The sequence below is a fragment of the Triticum dicoccoides genome, chromosome 7A (assembly GCF_002162155.2).
Source record: "Triticum dicoccoides isolate Atlit2015 ecotype Zavitan chromosome 7A, WEW_v2.0, whole genome shotgun sequence".
Lineage (NCBI taxonomy): Eukaryota > Viridiplantae > Streptophyta > Magnoliopsida > Poales > Poaceae > Triticum > Triticum dicoccoides.
This window is the reverse complement of record NC_041392.1, coordinates 317,643,112-317,665,575: the sequence shown is the minus strand read 5'-3', so window position 1 is coordinate 317,665,575 and position 22,464 is coordinate 317,643,112. Positions and strand designations below refer to the sequence as shown.

Genomic DNA, 22,464 nt, shown 5'->3' with positions numbered 1-22,464 from the left:
TATCTTTCAGAGTGAGGAAGATATAAGTGCTGAACAAGCACAGTCTCATCATCTTGCTCAGCTGCTTGCGCTGCAGCTCCCTAGCAGGGCTAACCTTTCTTGAACTCTATTGAAGTGCTGTCGGTTTTGTATATTATTTTGTCGGCGTGTTTATTTGCACTGGTGGCGGTCTTTGATGCCTAGTGTATGTAATTTGCTGTCTGCTTGTGCTTTATTATCATAGTGGCGAACTTTGATGCCCAGTGGATGTAATATGCCGTAATTTCTTTATTGTATAGTCTAGGTTTTTTCTTATTCACGATGCTGCAGTTATTTTACTATATATATATATATATATATATATATATATATATATATATATCCTGTCTTCGCACTAAACCGGCCAAACCGTAAAATTATGGTACATAATCGGGCAGTCATGCAATCACGATGTAGGTTGGGCCTGAAACATGCCGAACAGCTCACGGGTCGGCAGCAGCCCGAAATGAACCCCGGCCCATGATTGTGCGAATCAAATCACGGGCTTTTAACAGGCCAAAATTGTCTCGGTCCTTGTTTGGCCCAATCAGATATCGGCTGCGAGCAGGTTGGATGCAAACTGGGCCGTAGTTAGGCCCAACTATATGACGGGCTTTTAACATGCCGAAATTAATATAGGGCCGAAATGTTAAATGGGCCCTTAACAGGCCAAAACTAATATCAGGACGAATTACTAAGTGGGCCTTTAGCAAGTGGGGCCAAAAGCATAGTGTCCAGTTGATGGGCCGAATCTGATATGGGCCATAATTGAGCCTAAAGCGTCTTAAAGGGCCGGATCTGATCTGGGCCGTAATTTGGCCCAGAACGTGGTAGGCTTTTAATGGGCCGGATCTCATATGGGCCACTATTAGGCCCGGAGCGTGGCAGGCCATTAATGGACCGGATCAAATATGGGCCGGCATTTGGCCCAAAACATGGCAGCCAGTTAATGGGCCGGCCTACTAGGGTCCTCAAAATCTTGTGGGCCTACAGCTGGGCCGGCCCATTAATGTTGGTGAAATCTCGGGGGCCTTTAGCTGGGCCGGCCCATTATGATCCACAAGAATCTTGTGGGCCTTTACCTGGGCCGGCCCATTATGACACACAAAAATCTTGTGGGCCTTTACCTGGGCCGGCCCATTATGGCCCGCAAAATCTTGTGGGCCTTTAGCTGGGCCAGCCCATTATGGTCCGCAAAATCTCGTGGGCCTTTAGCTGGGCCGACCCATTATGGTCCGCAAAATCTTGTGGGCCTTTAGTTGAGCCGGCCGATTAAAATATGATGGGCTGGTCCACGTGTCAACATATCATAGGCGCGTCTCGCCGATTGGATGAGTGACACCTGTGCCAACGCGGACCTGACACGTGTCTCCTCCAGCCAGTGATGATTTTACATGTGGAAAATCCACATTGGTTGGGGCTGTTAACGGGTTATTGGATCCAAAATCCGACCCGATAGCTTAACGGCGTTCCGTTACGGTGGACGCCACGTCACTACTAGGGAAAAGCCTAGCAGCAGCGCGGGTTTTGGGCCTCTCAGTAGCGGGGGGACCGGAGCTACTAATAAGGCGCTACAACTAACGTATAGCAGTAGCGCCTGTTGTCCCACACTACTACTATACATGAATAGCTGTAGCGCTCTTTAGAAAAGGGCGTTGCTGATATTATCTGCAGCGCTGTTTACTGGGAAGCGCTACTGGTAAGGCGGCGCTACTGCTAAATTTCCCCCCTCGCTACTACTAGTTTTATTATTTTTTTCCCTGCATATTTGTTTTGTATTTGAATAGGCTTTATATAATAATCTTTAGCATATCATACACATACAAATGTAATCATAGCATATACATACAATTAGTCTCATCAAATCATGTCATCATCATAATCATCATCCAACACAAAGTGGTCTCTCGTCATCATCTCGAAAATAGCGATACAAGTCTCGATTACTTGCAAATACATCGTCATCCATCTAAACAATGATATACGCGAGAAGAGCTATCGCTTTGAGTACATGAGTTCGTATCCCTCTCTCGCAATAGCGTGAACCTAAACTAACTACTGCCTGTCGCTCGGAAACCGGAAACCGGTACACCTGAGCCTGACACTCCGGCCACTTGTCGTATATATACTCCTGGCGTAGCACTTCTTCGCCATCTATGATCTATGCACCTGCATCGTCACATGAGTCGATGATATGCAACATATATAGTTGAGCAACAGAAAGAGACAGACTTAGCAAAAATAGAAACAACATATCATAAGCATAAATAACAAAGTTCATCGTACCCCAAAATGCCCTAACTAGAGTGATTTTCGCTAGTCGAGGAGGAGGACGGTTTAATTACATCACAAATAAAGCTTCACCATGCATAACTCAAAGTTTTGTCATACAGAAAGTATGGACTAAACGGACACATTGTCATATATCGACAATCACTCCAACATGTCGTTCCATCCATCCAAGTCAGGGAGATAGTCCTCGAGCTTAGTGAAAGGCTTCATGTCGAGACGCTGAGAGGCTATCCATGTTCGTACGTCTTCCCGCGACATTTGTCCTTCTCCATAGAACATCCCTGTTTTTCCAAAGACCTCCTTCATGATGATTTGGGCAAGATCGCGCTGGATGTTATAGAACTCAGCTCGAAGTCGACGATCCTCGATATCTCCTATTTCCTTTGCCCATTGCAGAATATGGGCATCACCGGATCTAGGTGACATGCAAAGGTTCTGGTGATCCCGTCTATACTCCAGCATGTAGTGTAGGACATAGAATCCATCATTAAGAGAATCGTTCGGTTGTTGGATGCAGCAGAAGTCGGTCTTATGGCCGAAGGCGACCCTGCCGCTCCTTCTCTTCTTGTCCCTGACCTCTCCACCCCTTGCTTGGTAGTAAAACATAGCACTTTCGAGAACATCCTTGATGTGGGTGTAATCCTTTTTGTGAATGTTCTTCGACGAGTCCAAGTAAAGAGCGTGGGAGAATCGGGGGTAGAGGATGATGAGGACGGTGTGCCCGCCGCTGCGCAAAATAAGTACACCTCAAATTAATTAGGCTCCACCGTGCAAATGAATGATTGAAATCGAAGGAAGGATAGCAGCGCGGATGACTTACACGGGATGATAACGCACGAGAATCGCCTCCTTGTCCTTATTGGCGAGCATGAAACTGACAATGTAATCCCTCGCGTATTCGTGGTGCTTTGCACAGACTCCCAAGAAGCCCTCGTGCATGTAGTACGGGTCAGCGACACAGATATGAGATATCTGCTCAACCCCGATGATGTAGTTCATGTGCAAGGAATAAAGGCGGACAAACGTAAAATGCAGCTTCTTCATGTGAAACATGTCGAATATGTAATCGAATCGGAGGAAGAACTTATCCGCGGGGAAGCTGTCGACGTACGACATTTGCCGCGGAACGTTAACCACGTAGAGTGGGTATCTTGGATCTTTCGAGGCGATGAGGCCTTTCTCTACCTGCAGCACATCGTCATGAAATCTCCTTAGATCGCCGAATCTGACCTGTAGCGCTGTTGTAGGTAGGATTGGTTGACCGGGGATATGCCATATATCTGCATCGGGGATATCTATACGGTCCTGAAGCCGAGGCTGCTGAGGCGGCTGGATCATAGAATCAGCTTTTTTGCCTTTCCTCGCTCTCTTCCTAGACTTCTTTACTACCGGAAGGTCATCCATAATACGTTGAGACGGCAATTTAGGCACCGACTCATGATGCTCAAACCCCGAGGAGGCGCCAGTATAGACATACTATTCAGTGCCATTGTCATCCTCATCCTCATCCATGCCGACATCATCAGCGACTAATGGAGCCTCCTCCTTACCCTGTCCACTATCACCCAACCCGACACCCGACGCTAATTGGGTAGGTGGGGTGTTGATGTTCATACCTTGCTGAGGCTGCGTGCTCGTGGGTGTGCTCCCGGCCCCCTCCAGACGAAGCAGACTCTTTGGCCACAACAGGACCCACCCATTGCAACAATCACCAAGCCGCCGTGGTGTCTCATCGTCATCCCCCACTAGTATTGCAGGAGGCAAATTCTCGTGGCCCGGTTTGACACTGGCCACGGAAATGTTGAAGACGTTCGGGGGGATCGGCCGGCTGTGGAACAATGGTTCCTTCGGCTCCATTATCGTCGCCTTCCCCACGTCCACCTTCTGGTCGCCGATGGTGTACAATATGGTGCACGGAGTTTCGTCGGCCTGCAAAGAAAAGTCTGCGACGTGAGACATCCGAAAGGCAACGAAAATGGGAGATTATACATTTATATTGAAGGGGCCGGTGTGACAGATACCGTGAGGGCGTCGAGCTCAGCCAAAGACGAAGCACCACCGAGCACGTCTGGTGCGGGAGCCGGTGCGGGAGCCGGTAAGGGAGCAGGTGCTAGTGCAACACTAGTCGAGCTGCTCCCCAAGAAGTCAGCAAGGGGAAAGTCCTCTGCATTTTTTCTGGATTTTGCCTTGTCCAAGTGAAAACGCCCATCACCAAGGAAGTAGACAAATCTGCAACCACCTGTTTTGCGGCAGCTACCGCTGTTACGACTATCTGAGATGATTTCTTCACAACCGCAATCTCAACCTTCTTGTCAATGTTTTCTTCAGTTAACCTCCATCTTTCCTTTCTCTCCTCCGTGGTCTCACGGTAGTACTTCTTCCACGTGGCATCGTCTCCGACACCGTGCACGCGTCCATACGGCGGTCGAGTATCCACCGGTTGTCATTTCAATATGTTCAACGTCCGGTTGAATGGAGTGTCCCACTTGGGCCTCGCCAATGCCTCGACGGTGAGTCGCTTTCGGCCACAATCCGGTGCTGCTATCTCTGCAAAAGGCACAAGGATCGTTTACAAATATGACTAACATGTGCAGTCGAATTGATCAAAAACTAAAATTACCAGCAGTCTCATGAACTCCATAATGACCGGTTTTGTCTCGTAAACCTTCTTCACTTGGTCCCAACGGTGCCGGGCCCTGAGGACGTCACGCTCCTGCGGGGCGGTGAAATCCGCCAATGGGTCTGGGATGCCCAGACTCGCGGCTTCCGCGTCCTCCTTGGCCCATTTGGACCTCTTTCCGCCGTAACCACGGCTTCCGAGGTGGTGGCTCCCAATGTTCCTCTCTTGAAGCCCCTTCATGTACTTAGACTTTTGTTTGGCAGCTTCGGCCTCGCAAGCCTCCTTGAATATTTGAAACTGCTCTTCTGTGATTATCGGATTATCCTTTACAGTCTCGGAGTAGGGTTCCTTCTTATCGATGATCTTTGCTTTCACTCAATTTTTCCAGGCGGCCAACGCGTCGCTAAACTTGGTCATGGCGTGTTTGTTTATCTTCTTCATTGCCGGGTCCTCATCTGGATCTTCATAATCCTTCTCATTTCGGCCCGGGAACAAGATATCTAGTGAAACTTCTTTAGGAGGGAGCTCCTCATATTTTCTATCTTCTGTAGTTTCTCATCGTTGATGGTGGCGGTTGTCCGTATGATGCAGCCTATTTGATTGCCGTAGCATCGACGCGCTTCCTCAGGAGCCTTTGGCTCAAAATTGCCGTCGTCCACCTCCGTGACCACCAGTCTAGTAGTCCTTAGTTTGTTAGGAAGTCGTTGCCTCTTTGCTTTCAGTTCTACACCAGCTCCGCTCCCCAAGGCAGCGCCGGTCTTAGTCTCAGCGCTGGTCTCGATGCCGGTCTGAGTCTTAGCGCCGGTCTCAGTCTCAGCACCGGTCTGCGTGTCGGTCTCAGTCCCCGATGCCACCGGTGGGCCCAGCAACAACATCGGTTGATCGTGGGCAAGGCTAAAAAATTCGTCTGCCGCCCGGTAGACTTCGTCGCAATCACCAGAACCCTGTCCTTCATCGTTGCTAGCCATGTTTCCTATGATTAAATCTAGTCAATTAATTCTAGACCTAATAAAATGAATAATGACATAAAAAAGGCCTATTGTTTTGCAGGAATGTTGACTCCTTCCTGGTGCGGCAAATCCCGGGCACTCGATATGTCCTAGTTTGTAGCACAAGTCATGCCGAAATTCACGCAAAATTTCGGCATGACCTTTGCTAAAAAGTGGACAAATCGAGAACCTAAAATTTGCCGGAACAGAAATGAATCAACATTCTGGCAAAACATAGGCCACTCAGCATCATTCCCTAGAAACAACAAAGCCACCTGGGCACAATCGAACAACATCAATGAAAAGATATAACATGAGCAAACACTATTGAGGAATTTGCATATAACATGGCCACTTCAATGAAAAGATATAATCAACAATAATGGAATATGCAAATGAACATCAATGACATATATCATATAAAAACAGTCTTGTTTTTTGTTTACATAGCAACAATTAGTTTGACCAAGTTTTTGAAAACAAAAACAATTATGTTTGTTGTTTATAGCTAAATGCCATAGCTACCGTTTTTTATTTATAGCTAAATACTTTTGTTTTTTTGTCTAAAGCTAAAAGTCTAGGAACTCCATTTTCTTTAACCCTTCTGACCTCACCAAAATTTCCACAGCAAGACCTTAGTACCTACACCCAATTTCTTCAAAAATATTCAGGTCCATAGTCCAAATAATTCAAAGTTCATTTGAATGAAATTTGGAACAAATTCAGGTCCGTAGTCCAAATATTTTTTATAGCTAAGTGTTTTTTGTTTATAGCCTCTGTTAATTTAAATCTAAATGCTACTATTATTTATATACCCTCTATTAGTTTAAAGCTAAATGGAATTACTGTTTAGGCATTTTCATAAAAATTGCCCTAGCTAACTTCCTAAAAAAATTGCTAATCATTTTTCCTAAATGCTATAAAATGCCTACTGCCCTAAAAAATCTATGGTTCATATGAACACCTAGGGTTCATATGAACACAGTATCAACATATATATGAATTGCCCTAGCAGAGAGAGAGAGAGGAGGGTAGGGGACAGGAGAGGCAGAGCCTTACGGTCGGCAGCGAGGGCAGGCTCTGGCTCGAGCGGTGGCGGTGAGGTCGAGAGCGGCGGCGGTGAGCTCGAGGGAGGCGACGGTGAGCTCGACGATGGCCTCGGGCGGCGGCTGTGAGGTCGAGGGCGGCCTCGGGCAGTGGCGGTGTGGTCGAAGGTGGCGGGCGGCGGCGGTGTGGTCGAAGGCGGCCTCGGGCGATGGCGGTGTGGTCGAAGGCGGCAGGGCGACGGCGGCGATGGAGCAGTTGGGGGACAGGGGGGCCGGGAGTAGAGAGTGGGGAAAGGACTTAGCGAAATTTTGAGCCAGGGCTGCCGGGATTTGAGTCAAACTAGCAGTAGCGCGTTTTGCCAAAACGCGCTATAGCTAAGATAGCTATAGCGCGTTCCAGAGAAACGCGCTACAACTATTCCTTTCTGTTTTATTTTTCTTTTTCTTTTGTTTTCTTTACATTTTCTTTTTTTCATTTCTCCTTTTTCTATTTCTTTCATTTTCATTTACTTTTCTACTTATTTTTCTATTTATTTTCTTTTTCATAGCAGTAGCGCTCTACAGCATAAACGCGCTGCTACAAAGTTTTTAGCAGTAGCGTGCTTCTGGGTGAACCGCTACTACTATTCCTAGCCTACCGGCATTAGTGAGGGAATTTTAGTAGTAGCGCTTTTCTGTGGAGACGCGCTACTGCTAAAACAATGGTTGTAGCGTGGTTTTGTAACAAGCGCTACTACTAAGTAGCGCTAGCGCCGAGTTTTGACCAACGCTACTACTATACCTCTGTCTATAAGGTTTTCCCTAGTAGTGCGTGTCGGTCACCCTTGACGAAAGCACTTCTGTGACGCGCGATTTATCATCACGGAAGTGGACACTTCCATGATGATAATTTTGGTAATGTCAGGGAACACTTCTACGACAGCACATGTATGACTATCTTGATTCTTTCATAAAATCGTCATGGATGTACATGCATGACAGAAAACGCGACCTACTGTGATAAACACGTATCATCACGGAAGTGTATTTTTTTGTAGTGATAATTCCTATATTAATGCGCTTATTGAGAAAGTCTCCGCTGTCCAAGAAGATACTAATATTTTGCAGGAGTCTATGGAAGAAGAAATTGATGAAACTATGAGCTCATTGGATGAAAAAGATGAGGAGGAGAGCGAAGAACAAAAGGAGGAAGAGCGGTTAGCTACCCGTGCCCATCTTCTAATGAGAGTAACTCTTCAAATATCCCTTTGATTCTCTTGAAATATCCCTTTGTTTAATTTCCCTTCGTGCTTACCGGAGGATGATTGCTATGATGATTCTTATGATCCCATTGATTCTCTTGAAATATCCCTTTTTGATGATGCTTGCTATGCTTGTGGCCAAGATGCCAATATGAATTATGCTTATGGAGATGAACTTGCTATAGTTCCTTATGTTAAACATGAAATTTTTGCTATTGCACCCACACATGATAGTCCTATTATCTTTCTGAATTCTCCCGACTACACTATATCGGAGAAGTTTGCCCTTATTAAGGATTACATTGACGGGTTGTGTTTTACTATTACACATGATGATTTTGATCGATATAATATGCATGTGCTTGCTGATCCTACTTGCAATTATTATGAGAGAGGAACTATATCTCGACCTCTCTATGTTTCCAACATGGTAAAATTGCAAGAAACTGTTTATACTATGCATTGGCCTTTACTTTGTGTGCATGAATTATTCTTTTATGACATGCCGATGCATAGGAAGAGAGTTAGGCTTTGTCATTACATGATATATGTTACCTTGTGCTCACCACCAAATTACAAATCATTGTTAATTAAAATTGGCTTTGATATACCTTGGGATCCGGGTGGATCCATTACTTGAGCACTATATGCCTAGCTTAATGGCTTTAAAGAAAGCGCTGCCAGGGAGACAACCCGGAAGTTTTAGAGAGTCATTTATTTCTGTTGAGTGCTTTTATATAGTTTAAAAACAACAAAAATAAAGAGGGGAACCCAAAACTTTTTCAAAAAGGAAAGCGAAAGTGAGAAAGACAAGCATTGTTGAAGTGGGAGCTAGCCTTGAACTTTGTTCATGCTCACGGAAACTTTGTGAATCTTGATTACAGAAACTTTTCAATAAAAATAATTATACCCTTGTACAATTCCATTGTATTATAAAAATAATGTGCCAAGGTTTGCCTTTAGGATGTTTACATTTGCTTGATAGTTTGTACGGTGCAGGACAGAAACTTTGGCTGTAGTGCGCGATTTTACGCTTTTAGCTGGAACGTCAAATGGTTCTGATTATTTTTGCAATGTCTTCCTATACAAATTTTTTATTTTTCCTAATTTTGGTAGAATTTTTTAAGTATCATAAGTATGGTGAATGTTCAGATTATTACAGACTGTTCTGTTTTAAACATATTCTGTTTTTGATGCATAGTTTACTTGTTTTGATGAAACTATCGATTTGTATCAGTGGATTAAGCCATGGAAAAACTATATTACAGTAGACACAATGCAAAAACAAAATACGAATTGGTTTTCAACAGTACTTAGAGTAGTGATTTGCTTTATTATACTAACGGATCTTACCGAGTTTTCTGTCGAAGTTTTGTGTGGATGAAGTGTTCAACGATCGAGAAGGTCTTGATGTGAGAAGAAGGAAGAGAGGCAAAAGCTCAAGCTTGGGGATGCCCGAGGCACCCCAAGTAAATATTCAAGGAGACTCAAGTGTCTAAGCTTGGGGATGCCCCAGAAGGCATCCCCTCTTTCTTCAACAAGTATCGGTATGTTTTCGGATTTGTTTCGTTCATATGATATGTGCAATCTTGGAGCGTCTTTTGCATTTAGTTTTCATTTTTCTTTTATGCACCATGATGGTATGAGACAATCCTTGGTTGATTTATAGAATGCTCATTGCACTTCACTTATATCTTTTGAGTATGGCTTTATAGAATGCTTCATGTGCTTCACTTATATCATTTGAAGTTTGGATTGCCTGTTTCTCTTTACATAGAAAACTGCCATTTGTAGAATGCTATTTTGCTTCACTTAGATTTGTTAGAGCATGGGCATACCTTTTGTAGAAATAATTAGACTCTCTTGCTTCACTTATATCTATTTAGAGAGATTACAGGAATTGGTCATTCACATGGTTAGTCATAAAATCCTACATAAAACTTATAGATCACTGAATATGATATGTTTGATTCCTTGCAATAGTTTTGCGATATAAAGATGGTGATATTAGAGTCATGTTAGTGGGTAGTTGTGGATTATTAGAAATACTTGTGTTGAGGTTTGTGATTCCCGTAGCATGCACGTATGGTGAACCGTTATGTAACGAAGTCGGAGCATGATTTATTTATAGATTGTCTTCCTTATGAGTTGTGGTCGGGGACGAGCGATGGTCTTTTCCTACCAATCTATCCCCCTAGGAGCATGCGCGTAGTACTTTGTTTCGATGACTAATAGATTTTTGCAATAAGTATGTGAGTTCTTTATGACTAATGTTGAGTCCATGGATTATACGCACTCTCACCCTTCCACCATTGATAGCCTCTCTAGTACCGCGCAACTTTCGCCGGTACCATATACCTTCCTCAAAACAGCCACCATACCTACCTATCATGGCATTTCCATAGCCATTCCGGGATATATTGCCATGCAACTTCCATCATCATCATATACATGACTTAAGCATTCATTGTCATATTGCTTTGCATGATCGTAAGATATCTAGCATGATGTTTTCATGGCTTGTCCGTTTTTTTGATGTCATTGCTACGCTAGATCATTGCATATCCCGGTACACCGCCGGAGGCATCCATATAGAGTCATACTTTGTTCTAGACATTGAGTTGTAATATTGAGTTGTAAGTAAATAAAAGTGTGATGATCATCATTATTAGAGCATTGCCCCAGTGAGGAAAGGATGATGGAGACTATGATTCCCCCATAAGTCAGGATGAGACTCCGAACTTTACAAAAAAATAAAAGAGGCCAAAGAAGCCCAAATAAAAAAAGAGATGCCAAAGAAGCCCACCAAAAAAATAAAATAATAAAATAAAAAATGAGAGAAAAAGAGAGAAGGGGCAGTGCTACTATCCTTTTTCCACACTTGTGCTTCAAAGTAGCACCATGTTCTTCACATAGAGAGTCTCTTGAGTTATCACTTTCATATACTAGTGGGAATTTTCATTATAGAACTTCGCTTGTATATTCCGATGATGGGCTTCCTCAAATGCTCGAGGTCTTCATGAGCAAGCAAGTTGGATGCACACCCACTTATTATTAGTTGGAGCTTTCTTACACTTATAGCTCTAGTGCATCCGTTGCATGGCAATCCCTACTCACTCATATTGATATCTATTGATGGGCATCTCCATAGCCCGTTGATACGCCTAGTTGATGTGAGACTACCTTCTCCTTTTTGTCTTCTCCACCATCATATTCTATTGAACCTATAGTGCTATGTCCATGGCTCACGCTCATGTATTGCGTGAAATTTGAAAAGGTTTGAGAATGTCAAAAGTATGAAACAATTGCTTGGCTTGTCATCGGGGTTGTGCATGATGTGAATATTTTGTGTGGTGAAGATGGAGCATAGCCAGACTATATGATTTTGTAGGGATAACTTTCTTTGGCCATGTTATTTTGAAAAGACATGATTGCTTTATTAGTAGGCTTGAAGTATTATTGTTTCTATGTCAAATGATAGACTATTGCTTTGAATCACTTGTGTCTTAATATTCATGCCATGATTAGATTACATGATCAAGATTATGCTAGATAGCATTCCACATCAAAAATTATCTTTTTTATCATTTACCTACTCGAGGACGAGCAGGAAGTAAGCTTGGGGATGCTGATACGTCTTCGCCGTATCTATAATTTTTGATTGTTCCATGCCAATATTCTACAACCTTCATATACTTATGGCAACTTTTTATACTATTTTTGGGACTAACATATTGATTCAGTGCCCAGTGCCAGTTCCTATTTGTTGCATGTTTTTTGTTTCGCAGAATATCCATATCAAACGGAGTCCAAACGGGATAAAAACAGACGGAGATTTTTTTTGAAATATATATGATTTTTGGGAAGAAAAATCCACACGAGACAGTGCCCGAGGTGGCCACGAGGCAGGGCGCGCGCTCCAGGATGGTGGCTCGGTGGCTCGTAGCTATCATCGTCACTGGATTCCAGAGAGTCGCTGCTACTGTCGGAGGAGCTGCAGGCAAGGCCAAGGGCAAGTTCAACGCCCGTGGCCGCGCCGCCTTGACCGCCTCTCCTGGGACATCATTCCAGGCGCCGACCGTCCTCGCCAAAAAATCTTGAAGAAGAGTGTTGAAGCTCCATCGTATTCGAAGTGGATGGCGAGAGCTCCCTCCGAGCAGCAGGCGCGGGCGATCTCGCCCCATCCTCGAGTAGGGATGAAAATGGAGCGGAAACGGACGGAACTGGGTGCTACCATATTTTTTTTCATATTTTTTTGCAGAAGCGGAAATGAATACGAAAACACCGGAAAAGAATACGGAAACAAGTACTACCGGAAACAGACACAGAGCGAATACAGAGCGGACACGAAAACAAAACTATGTGTTGACCGGAACTTAAAACCCCCTTGAATCATAGAGAAATACACACAAAAAAACAAAGGAATTTAAGAAAATTTTAACATGGCTACATGATAATATGGTTGTGTTGGTAACATAGGGTAGTATTGTAATAGTACATGACAATTCCGTATTGTGTCTAGTTGAGAATGTGTGTGGAAGTAAAAGTTGGTCCTCAAATGATCCAGTCTGGTCATTGTGTCATTGTGTGTTGTTTGGTAATTGGGCTACAAAGCAGCCATGGGCCTATAGTAGAAATTGAAATTCCATATTCACGGAAACGGAAAGTTCCGTTTCTGCGTCTGTTCCATAGGAAAACACCGTTCCGTTTTTGTTTCCGTTTCCACATAAAAAATTCCACTTCCATTTCCATTTTGCAAATTTCCGTTTCCGTTTTCATATTTCCTCTCTGTTTCCATTTTTCCTCCGAAAAAACAGAAACTTTACACTCCATTTTCATCCCTATCCTCGAGTCATGAAGACGTCGCCAGACTGGATGACCTCGACTTCCGCTTCAGAAGCTTGGCTGCAGCACCCGGCGTGTTGCAGCCATAACTCGACGGGCCCCCTCGGTGGTATCTCCTCTGCAAAGGACCGCGGGACCCGGATCCATGTGCGCGGCGGCATTGCCGCACACACCACAAACTCGCGTGTTGTGCCTTCGGCGTGGTTTCGCGAGCCGAGTAGCCGTGCATGTACCGCATGTTCTCCTCCGCGACCCTATTCCTCACGGCGCCGGGTGTTGCCCCTGTGCGCAGGGCTCTGCATGCGGGCATGCACAGGGATCGGGAAGCCCGACGGAGGCCGTTCATGCCAGGGTTGCATCAGCACGGGCTCCTCTACGGCGTCGCGGGAGCAGTCGAGCCTCTTCTTCGGTGGGAGTAGCTCGAGTTCCACCTGAGGGGTTTTCCACTTCTCTGTCGCGGAAAACCTCCTCGCGGCGCCATAGGCGCTTCGACAAGACGGCGGGACAAGCAGGAAGAAGGAGGAGCAAGCAGCAAGAAGACGAAGATGAGCCCCCTCCCATTTATAGCTAGAAGGGAGGCCAACCGCCGGCCTCCCACGATCCCACTAATGATGATTTTTTTTGCATGTAGCAGGCTGTTGTCAAGTCGAAAGGTTGCCGAGGCAGTGTGGGCAAGTGCAGGCGCCCATGGCCCATCAAGCGCCACACGTTGACCCGGTCCGCGGGCGGTTGGGGCCCGCGGCGCTTCACCCTTGCCCTTTGGCTTTGCCTCGAAGCAAAATCCGAGCGCGCCTTGGGCCCGGGGGCTACTGTTGGCATTCTGGGAACCAGGGTACCCAGACTTGCCTGCCTCCGACACACGGCGTGACTCCATCAACAGCCTGGTACGGCCCATCTTCAACATCGACAAAGACAAGACCCTCGTGAGGGGCCAAGCCTCGCGAGGCGGACGACGCCAAAACCTCCGGAGGGAGCAACCTCCCTTGGCTGGCTCCTGAGGAGCGGAGATTCCTATGCAGGCGCTCACCTCATGAGGTTGAGGTGACGTAAGCCATGACGACCAAGGCCAGGCGGGCGCCAGCGGGCGCAGAGCAGCAGGTTTCCTCTTTGGTGCTAAGTAGGCAAGCGCAGGCGTGAAGTCCCAAGGAATCAGGCAAAGGTTTCCATTCCCGTGCTACAAGACCAAGACCGCCAGGACTGCAGGACGGATGTCATCGCCGAGCCCACCACGGCGTCATGACCAGAAGCTTTGCAAGCGAAGACCACCTTTCATCAGGATAAGATGTACCACTTGTCCCCCTTTAAATTTAGTCGTAATGGGATCCCTTCCCGCCTTCGTTTAGGAAGAAGAGGACCGAGGCCACTATAAATATAGCCTAGCCACCATCGTAGGTGGGGATGGAGAACCCGAACCCTCACTAGCTCACACGAACACAAGAACTGACCTCCTGAGGTTGTTCTTCCTCTGTACTAGTTCATCCTCATTCCCTCGCGAGGCCAATCCACACCAAAACAGAAGTGTGGTCTTACACCACAAGGTGACCTGAACCTGGGTAAACTGATGTGTTCCTCTTCTTCCCGTTCGTCGAGCTAGGTCGTGAGAGCGATGAGTTGGTAGGCTGGGGAGGTTGAGTTCTTCGCACGCGCCCCAGAGTCCGAACCTTTCTTGGGTCTGCGGAGCCCTGAATCTCACAGTGTGTCATTAACTACTTGCCATATATGGTGAAACAATAGTTGCCATGTGTGTTTACCTAGTTGCCACGTGTGGTCCAACCATAGTTGCCATGTATGGTTAATCACAGTTGCCATGTGTGTTTATCTGGTTGCCACGTACGTGCAACTGAAGTTGCCGTCTAGCAACGAATCATAGTTGCCATGTGTGTTTACCTAGTTGCCACGTACACGCAACTGCAGTTGCCATCGAACAACATATGGGTATCGTGTGGGCGAAAAGTAGTTTGTTCACATGCGCGTGGACTAGGTGGTGGCTGTGTGGGCAGAAACTAGTTCGCCCACACAGCACAGCTGGCAAACCGCATGCTGCGGGGCGTGTGGGCGAACTCTCCAACGCCCACACACAATGATGCTCACGTGGCATTCAGATTCTAACAGATTTCTTTAGGATTCGTGCAAAAAAAATCAACATGAATCAAGATGTGTGGGCGATGTGCAAACATGCCACACGTGAGTGTTATCATTTGGGAAGATTTAAACGGGATTTCTCACGGGCACGGCGTGACGGATCAGTGTATACAAAAGGAGTAATGAGACAAATACTTGAATTATTTATTCAGTAGCATTGCGCATATATATACTCTACCGCTGAGGTCATCAGTAGAGGATAGATACATCATCTGTCCATCCATCTATCCACATGGAACTGAAGTTTAACTGAACTCAGTGCTGTCTCCACAAGAGAAGAGAAGAGAAGAGAAGAAAAAATATATAAGACTAGTATACATACATGCATGCATGCAATCTCCAACTCCAAGGAATTTCCTTTTTGCTAGTAGAAAAGGTAGGAGAAGGAAGGGGGGATTGTGAGGCGGGTCAAGCAAGGAATCCGAGCTTCTCTCCGTTCTTCTTGGCGAGGCGGATCAAGCCCTGCCTCTGCTTGGGGTCAGCGCCGATGGTCTTACAGAACTCGGTGATCACCTGTTTAGTTTATTTGGTTTTCGTATGTCAATAAATTTATATTACTCCAAGCAAGGGAGGGAGGCTAGTAGGTAGGTACCTGGGAGTGCAGCGCGATGGCCTTGCCCCTGAGCTGGTTGAAGCGCTTGCGTCCGACGATGTTGCGCACCACCACCACCAGGGGCGCGAAGATGCCCTTGCCCTCGTTTACATTGCCCATCCTCGCCGGCGTCCGAAGGGGCCGCGTCGACCGGGGCCCCCGCGCCGACACCGACATGGCCAGCGCCGAGCAGTGGTCGTCACCGGACACAGAGCTGGACCACGTCGGAAGAGCTCGCAGCCCGTAGGAGACGGACGCAGTCATCTCTCTCTCCTTCCTCTTCTCCGCTGTGCTGTGCTGTGCTGTGCCGTGCAGAATGAGAATGGGAGGATATGGTAGCCAAGACGATGACGGACCGCTGGTGTCCAGCCAAAGCCCCTCTCTCTCTCTCCCTCTCTACCGATTCCTGTTGTAAGGGGATGAGGAGTTTCTGGGCAGGAACGGAGGGCCTATGCCCTGCCACCACGTCATCTTCCCTTGGTCTTTTTCCATTTCTGTGCCACGTCATCTTAAGTCGATTCCACCAAGCCTAGCAGATGGCGACTGTGAAGCACAATGCCAGTTGGAAGTAAAACCAAATGCAATTAAAAAAACTAGGAGTGCTAGTAATGTGGAGACACCTATAAATAAATACAGAAACTTTTTTTTTGAAAGATCCAGCGATGCTGACTTTTCATTGATCATTAGCAGAAAGCAGTGGAGAAAAACCAAAGTGATGAGGATCCGGAGGATCCGAGGACTTGCCACAGACCAGCAATCCTCAAGTGACAAGATATCCTAGGGTTTACATTTCATGGCGGATCCCCGAAGGGGCTCCCGATCCAGGTAGCGCCCGCGACTCGCCATAGCTCGATGCAGTCCTTGATCCTCCTGATGATATTGGAGGCACTTGGTATACTTCTCCCGAAAGTAGCGTTGTTTCGTTCCTGCCATAGCTCCCAGCAGATGAGTAACAAGAGCGTGATGTTTGCCCTACGCCATCTTGTTGCGGATCTTTCCAGGGCGCCAAGCACAATGGAAGTGTGTTGTTGATTGTGCCAACTCTCGTTTGGCGCTAGGGAGGAGCAGTCCGTCCACGTACTGACTGTTTCCCAGACCATCCTTGCCATTGGGCATTCCCAAAACAGGTCACTTGATGATTCGAGGTTCCGGATGCATAGTTGACAGAAGTACTCGTTCTTCCAACCACGACGCCGGAGCCTGTCATTGCACCAGAGCTTGTTCTGGAGCATGAGCCAGGCGAACATCTTGATCTTGCCGGGGGCCCAAACCTTCCAGATGATCTTGTCGAAACATGAAGATGTCATGCCCTGGAATTGCATTTGGTAGGCCGATCTTGCTGAGTATTGGCCCGATCGCTCTTTTGTCCAGGTGATGGAGTCAAGGGTGTCGGCTCGTAGGTTTTCGGCTACGCCGTGCACCCTCCTGTGCATCGCTAGGAAGTCGTGGAGCAGGTCAGCGGTGCAGCCGTGACCTAGGTCTCCGATCCAGGCGTCGGCCGCGAGAGCGGCCTTCACCATTCTTTCTTCGGGCGTGCTTGGCCAGCCTTGGGAATTGCTGGGCAAGCGTGCCGGGACCCCGCCACGGCGAGTTCCAGAAAGAAGCTGACACGTCGTCCCCGATGCTGAGCGCGGTAGCCGCCGTAAAAAGCGATAGGTCGTCGGCGTTGCAAGGTAGATCCGAGCCCACCCAAGGCCTTTCAGGGTGGCACCATGAGAGCCATGGCCAACGAAGCCGAAGAGCACGACCGAAATGCCGGAGGTCAGGGACCCCAGGCCCCCATTTGCCGTTGGCGTGTAGATAGTTTCCCAGTTCACCTTGCAACTGGTGCCGGTGATCTCCTCATCCTGTTTCCAGAGGAAGCGGCGATGGCACTTGTCGATTTCCTTGAGGATCTTCTTGGGCATCCGCAGAACGGTTAGCGCGAAGGTAGGCATGGCGCCGAGGACGCAGCGGACCAGCACGCGTCGTCCCGCGATGTGGATCAGCCTGCCCTTCCAACCCGCAAGTCGGGCTTTGATTCTATCTATGATGAATTGAAGGTGTACGAGCCGGAGCCGGCCAGTTGTAAGCGGTAGCCCTAGGTATTTAGTGGGGAAGTGTGCGATGGAGCCACCGAAGTTGTGAAGCACATCGTCAAGGTTGAGGTCGCCGCAGCTGATCGGAGACGCTGATGATTTTCTGGTGTTGATGCAGAGCCCTGTGGCGTGCCCAAAGTTGTGGAGATTGTTCAGCAGGGAGTCAACCTCTTGTCGGGTTGGGTTGATGAAAATGACAGCGTCGTCGGCGTACAGGCTAACCCTAAGCTTCAGCTCTCGCCCTGAAATCCGTTGCAGCAGCCGTTACTCCACTGCCTCCGCTAGCAAGTGGTGCAGTGGGTCTATGGCGAGAATGAAGAGGAACAGCGACAGCGGGTCGCCTTGCCGTAGGCCTCAGCGGTGGGTGATGTGGCCGCCCAGCACCCCGTTCAGAGAGACCGATGAGGACGCCGAAGAAAGGAGCAGGGCCACCCAATCGCGCCAGCGCGCACTAAACCCTAACTGCTGTAGAATATGGAAAGATAAAGAAAAAAAGATGCATAATAAGCTCGGGCAGTGAAGCAAGTTAACTGCAATCGCTAGGTAAACTCCGGACACACAACACGGTGACAGACTGACGACACATATACTAATTAAGTTCCAGTTGCTCTGCATCAGGCATTTTAGTTGGTTTTACTACATCCAAACCCCAAAATATGACTGGCTGACACCGCCCCTTGCATCTATCTACAATCATCATAAGGCAACAAACTCTACGTCCTGTTCCTGCCAGCACTCTTCTTCCACCGCTCTTGACCGAATGCAAATCCCTCTAGTTCCGACTTGCACTTGCCCTAGTCCTCTTCCCTTTCAATGACAATCGTCATATGTCCAAATTAAGCACACCACGTCCAGTCACCAGATGACTTTTGATGGCAAAAAATGCTTTAATAAGCAGTAAAAAATGGTGGACGTACTTGAATTCTTCGGACTGCCGCCACAGTACTTGCTTCCACACATGCAATCAAATGCTTTATTGGGGTCATCAGTGCCATCAAAATCAATGCCATAATCCTGAAATCACAACCCTTAAGTGAGTGATGGTCACTCATAACAAAATATATGGATCTGAGCTAGCAAAACTTCTTTTTTTTTTCTGCTCTACATGGACAATTTGATATTTCAAGTGTTGCCTGAAATAAGGCCGCCCAAACATCAGCCCCTTAATTTTACCAAAAGGTAGGTGTCGGCTCAACATACTAGTTAAATTGCTCAATTCAGTGACCACCTTAATAATATACCCCTTCGGCTACAACCCCACCCACCCACCCCCGCCCCTCCCTTAATTGAATCGATGGTGGAGATTAAAACATATACCCCTTCGGCCAAGTGGGGATGATGGTCAAGTTTAAAACTAATCAGATCATTAATCATTATACGTATGGGCATTCCAGATCTAGTTCTCATCATCTTAAATCGTACTCCTACATACATATTCACCTACTATCTTCTACTCCCTCTCCAACGCAGACATCTCGTCGCCGACGCCGCCAACGGAGTCACTGCATAGGCGCCCTACAAGTCATGATAGGGATCGCGTGATAGAGACATCGCATGTGATTTTGTTCCTTCGACAGCACACACATGCGATGTTTAGATGATGCTTAAGCCAACCCTACATTCCATCGATCGATCAAGCAAACTAGCCAAGCTCACCCAGCAGTCATTGTGGTATTCTCCCCTTTTCTCGTAACAGAAGGATGAAAGTGCAACTAATCCCTAGGTGGTTTTGGTATTTCATAATAACATATAGCTCATTGAACTAATATCCTTTCAAGATGGTTATTTCAGTAAGGTCAATGATTGGCATGTCATGGACTAGAGATGTAGGCCCCTCAAAATGCTAAGGACAAATATTGGCATAAACTCAAGACTCTTCATTTCTATTTTAGTGATCCAAAATAACATTGAGTCCATAGGAAAGCCAATACTATTAAAAGGGGATAAGGTGCTGCTTAATGGTCTACTTGATCAAAATGCATAGTGGTATTCTCCAAAGCCCTCAACCACTTTCTCAAATCCAAATATGTCCTAAACCTAAAGTCAAACTCGGCCCCACCGATTTGATTTATCCTGTGCCACCGAGTTCATTTGACTTAGCCATAGCCAAAAACCCTAAACAGTTCGGTCTCACTGATAGGGATCTCGGTCTCACCGAGGATGGGATTGCAAACTCTCTATTTCCCTTCGTAATGTTTCGGTCTCACCAAAATGAGCGATCGGTCCCACCGAGTTCGCAGTGTAAACTCTCTGTTTCCCTTTGTAACGTTTCTGTATTACCAAAAGGAGCGATCGGTCCCACCGAGTTTTCCCGACCAACTCTCTATTTGCTTGTTACTGAAATCGGTCTCACTGAGTTGAAGTAATCAGTCAAACTGAGATTAAGTTTTGCCCTAACCCTAGCTCATCGGTCCCACCAAGTTGATCTTGTCAGTCCCACCGAAACACATAATGTTCACATTTTGAACTAAATCAGTCTCACCGAGTTCATCTCTTCGGTCTGACCGAGTTGGCTCTTTTGTGTGTAACAGTTAGATTTTGTCTGAAGGCTCGCCTGCAAATTAACTGCGACTTCGGCATCTTCGTCACCAGCTCGACTGGTCACCTTGGTTCGACCAAGGACTGCTCCCTACCTCCGATCGTCATGTTCGGATGAGGGCTTTTATAAACATCAACTCCGATCTCTATCAAGATCATGGAGGAATCATTCAGGGAGCCTGGGGGCTCAACGTCAACATTGCCCTCGGGCAACCGTGCTGTATTTCTGGACAGTAAACTTGTGTCCGCCGCCACCGCCTCCTCAAGTGTCTTTTTAACGATTGCTTCGGTGGAATTGTGCGGAATTGAGTCTGCAACAACCCTGAAAAATTTCGTTGAGTTCCGATGGAGGAATCTGTGGCAATCCACGATATACCGGAGCCCTGTCAAATCTAGATGGGAATCTGGACGAGTTTAGGGCGTGGTGTCCAGCTTCTAGCTCGGACGTCCTTTGGAAAATCCAACCGTTGATCGGCTGCGGAATTCCTATATCTACCACCTCTCAAAATTTCAGCTCGATCCGACCGTCCAAACTCCGGGAACCTTCCTATTAGTGCATCACTTTTCGGATCTGTTTTCTGCGCGAAAACGAATCCGACCCGAGTTCGTCTTTTTTATGAACGGGATTTCGGACATCCCTTTTGAAAGAAGTTTTGTATGGGGTATTGTGTTTTGTTCCTGAACACATCTCACCAACTTTATGATCTTTTGAACATGATCTTCAACATCATGCTGGTGTCAACCGAGTCCGGCAATATTGCTCCATGGCTGACGACCCGCGCTAGACACGTCGTCACTTTGTTGAGCCGAGCTCAACTTCTCCGGATCATCATCTCAGCAAGCTGAACAAGAGTCCGGGATCACGAAGGATAAATCATCACCAACATCGCCGCCCCACGGATTACACGGAGCGGGCATACCGGCATCGCCGCACGGTCGCTTCATCAAGCCGGCATCGACCACGTTACGACCTGCATCGGCAGGGCCGCACTATTGCTTCTTCAAGCTGGTGTCCATTACGCCGACCTACTTCGACATCTCGGCTGGACCGGGGGCTTCGCCATCTCTTCATCAACCTACTCCGGACACTTCGGCGTCACTAGCCGACCAGCTCCGTCACGTTAGCTGCACCGAGGGCTTTGCCTCGGCGAGCCAACCTTTGCCAGCATTGCCATGTCGTCGTTTTATCGCCCATCAGGCAATGGGTGTGCAGATCGACTCCCAATTTTGGGAATCACCTTCCTTCGAATTGCTACAACAAATAAACCAGGTGCTATTAATCCCAGTATTTTTTGCTTGTTTGGGTTCATTTTTCCCAAGGAATTATTACTATGGCTTGTCCATCATATGTACACAGGTCTATCAAATGGTGGCCGCATTAACGATGGTCGCATGTTGGTTCGGTCAGTCTCCATACATAGTCCGGCGAATGCCGCATCCAGAACTCGGACCGACCTGTGAATTCAGGCTTTGCCACGCCTTTACCGCATCACGCCGATGCCCTTCATCGACATTGACTTCCGCGCCAGGCCATATTTCTTTTATTACTCACTTTGCATAAATTATTTATTGTGCAACATTTTTTTATTATCATTATTATTATTATCTCCGGTTTGCACTATTTTTTGTGCACATGAAAATGATCCGGGTTGGGCAGTATCATCAACTCGGCGTACTGACATACCACGCCACCTCGGCTAGACGGGGGGCTTCGTCAACACTTCATTACCTCATGCCGGGGACTCCAGCATCACTCTGCCAGCCTGCATTGACTGTGCTATGTCACCACTTCGGCATGTCGAGCTCTCCGCTCCGCCACCTCGGGACCGGCTTGGGGGATGGAACCTTGTCCCGCATCAGGCTCGGACCGTGTCATCAATGCCGAACACATTAACCAGCTAAGTTGCTTTCATGCTTAAAGTTTTAATTTTTAACTTGTGTTCGATTCGACCAATCATTATACTTTTTTGGAAAAAAGTTGCTTGTAAAAAATATCCTTATCAAAACTTTGTTTGTGACATGCAAATTCAAATACCCCGTTTATTTGGGGGCTCCCTTGACGG

The 22,464-nt window shown here is 46.9% G+C and overlaps 1 protein-coding gene across 1 annotated transcript; it reads right to left on the bottom strand.

The window, feature by feature from the left end:
* Positions 1-15,313: 15,313 nt before the first annotated feature.
* Positions 15,314-16,171, bottom strand: LOC119330624 (protein PROTON GRADIENT REGULATION 5, chloroplastic-like). Its single transcript, XM_037603742.1, has 2 exons — positions 15,786-16,171; positions 15,314-15,706 (listed from the first exon to the last, which is right to left on the bottom strand). The coding sequence occupies exons 1-2, from the start codon at positions 16,047-16,049 to the stop codon at positions 15,602-15,604; spliced, it is 369 nt and encodes a 122-aa protein (XP_037459639.1). The 5' UTR covers positions 16,050-16,171; the 3' UTR covers positions 15,314-15,601.
* Between the last annotated feature and the right edge of the window lie 6,293 nt (positions 16,172-22,464).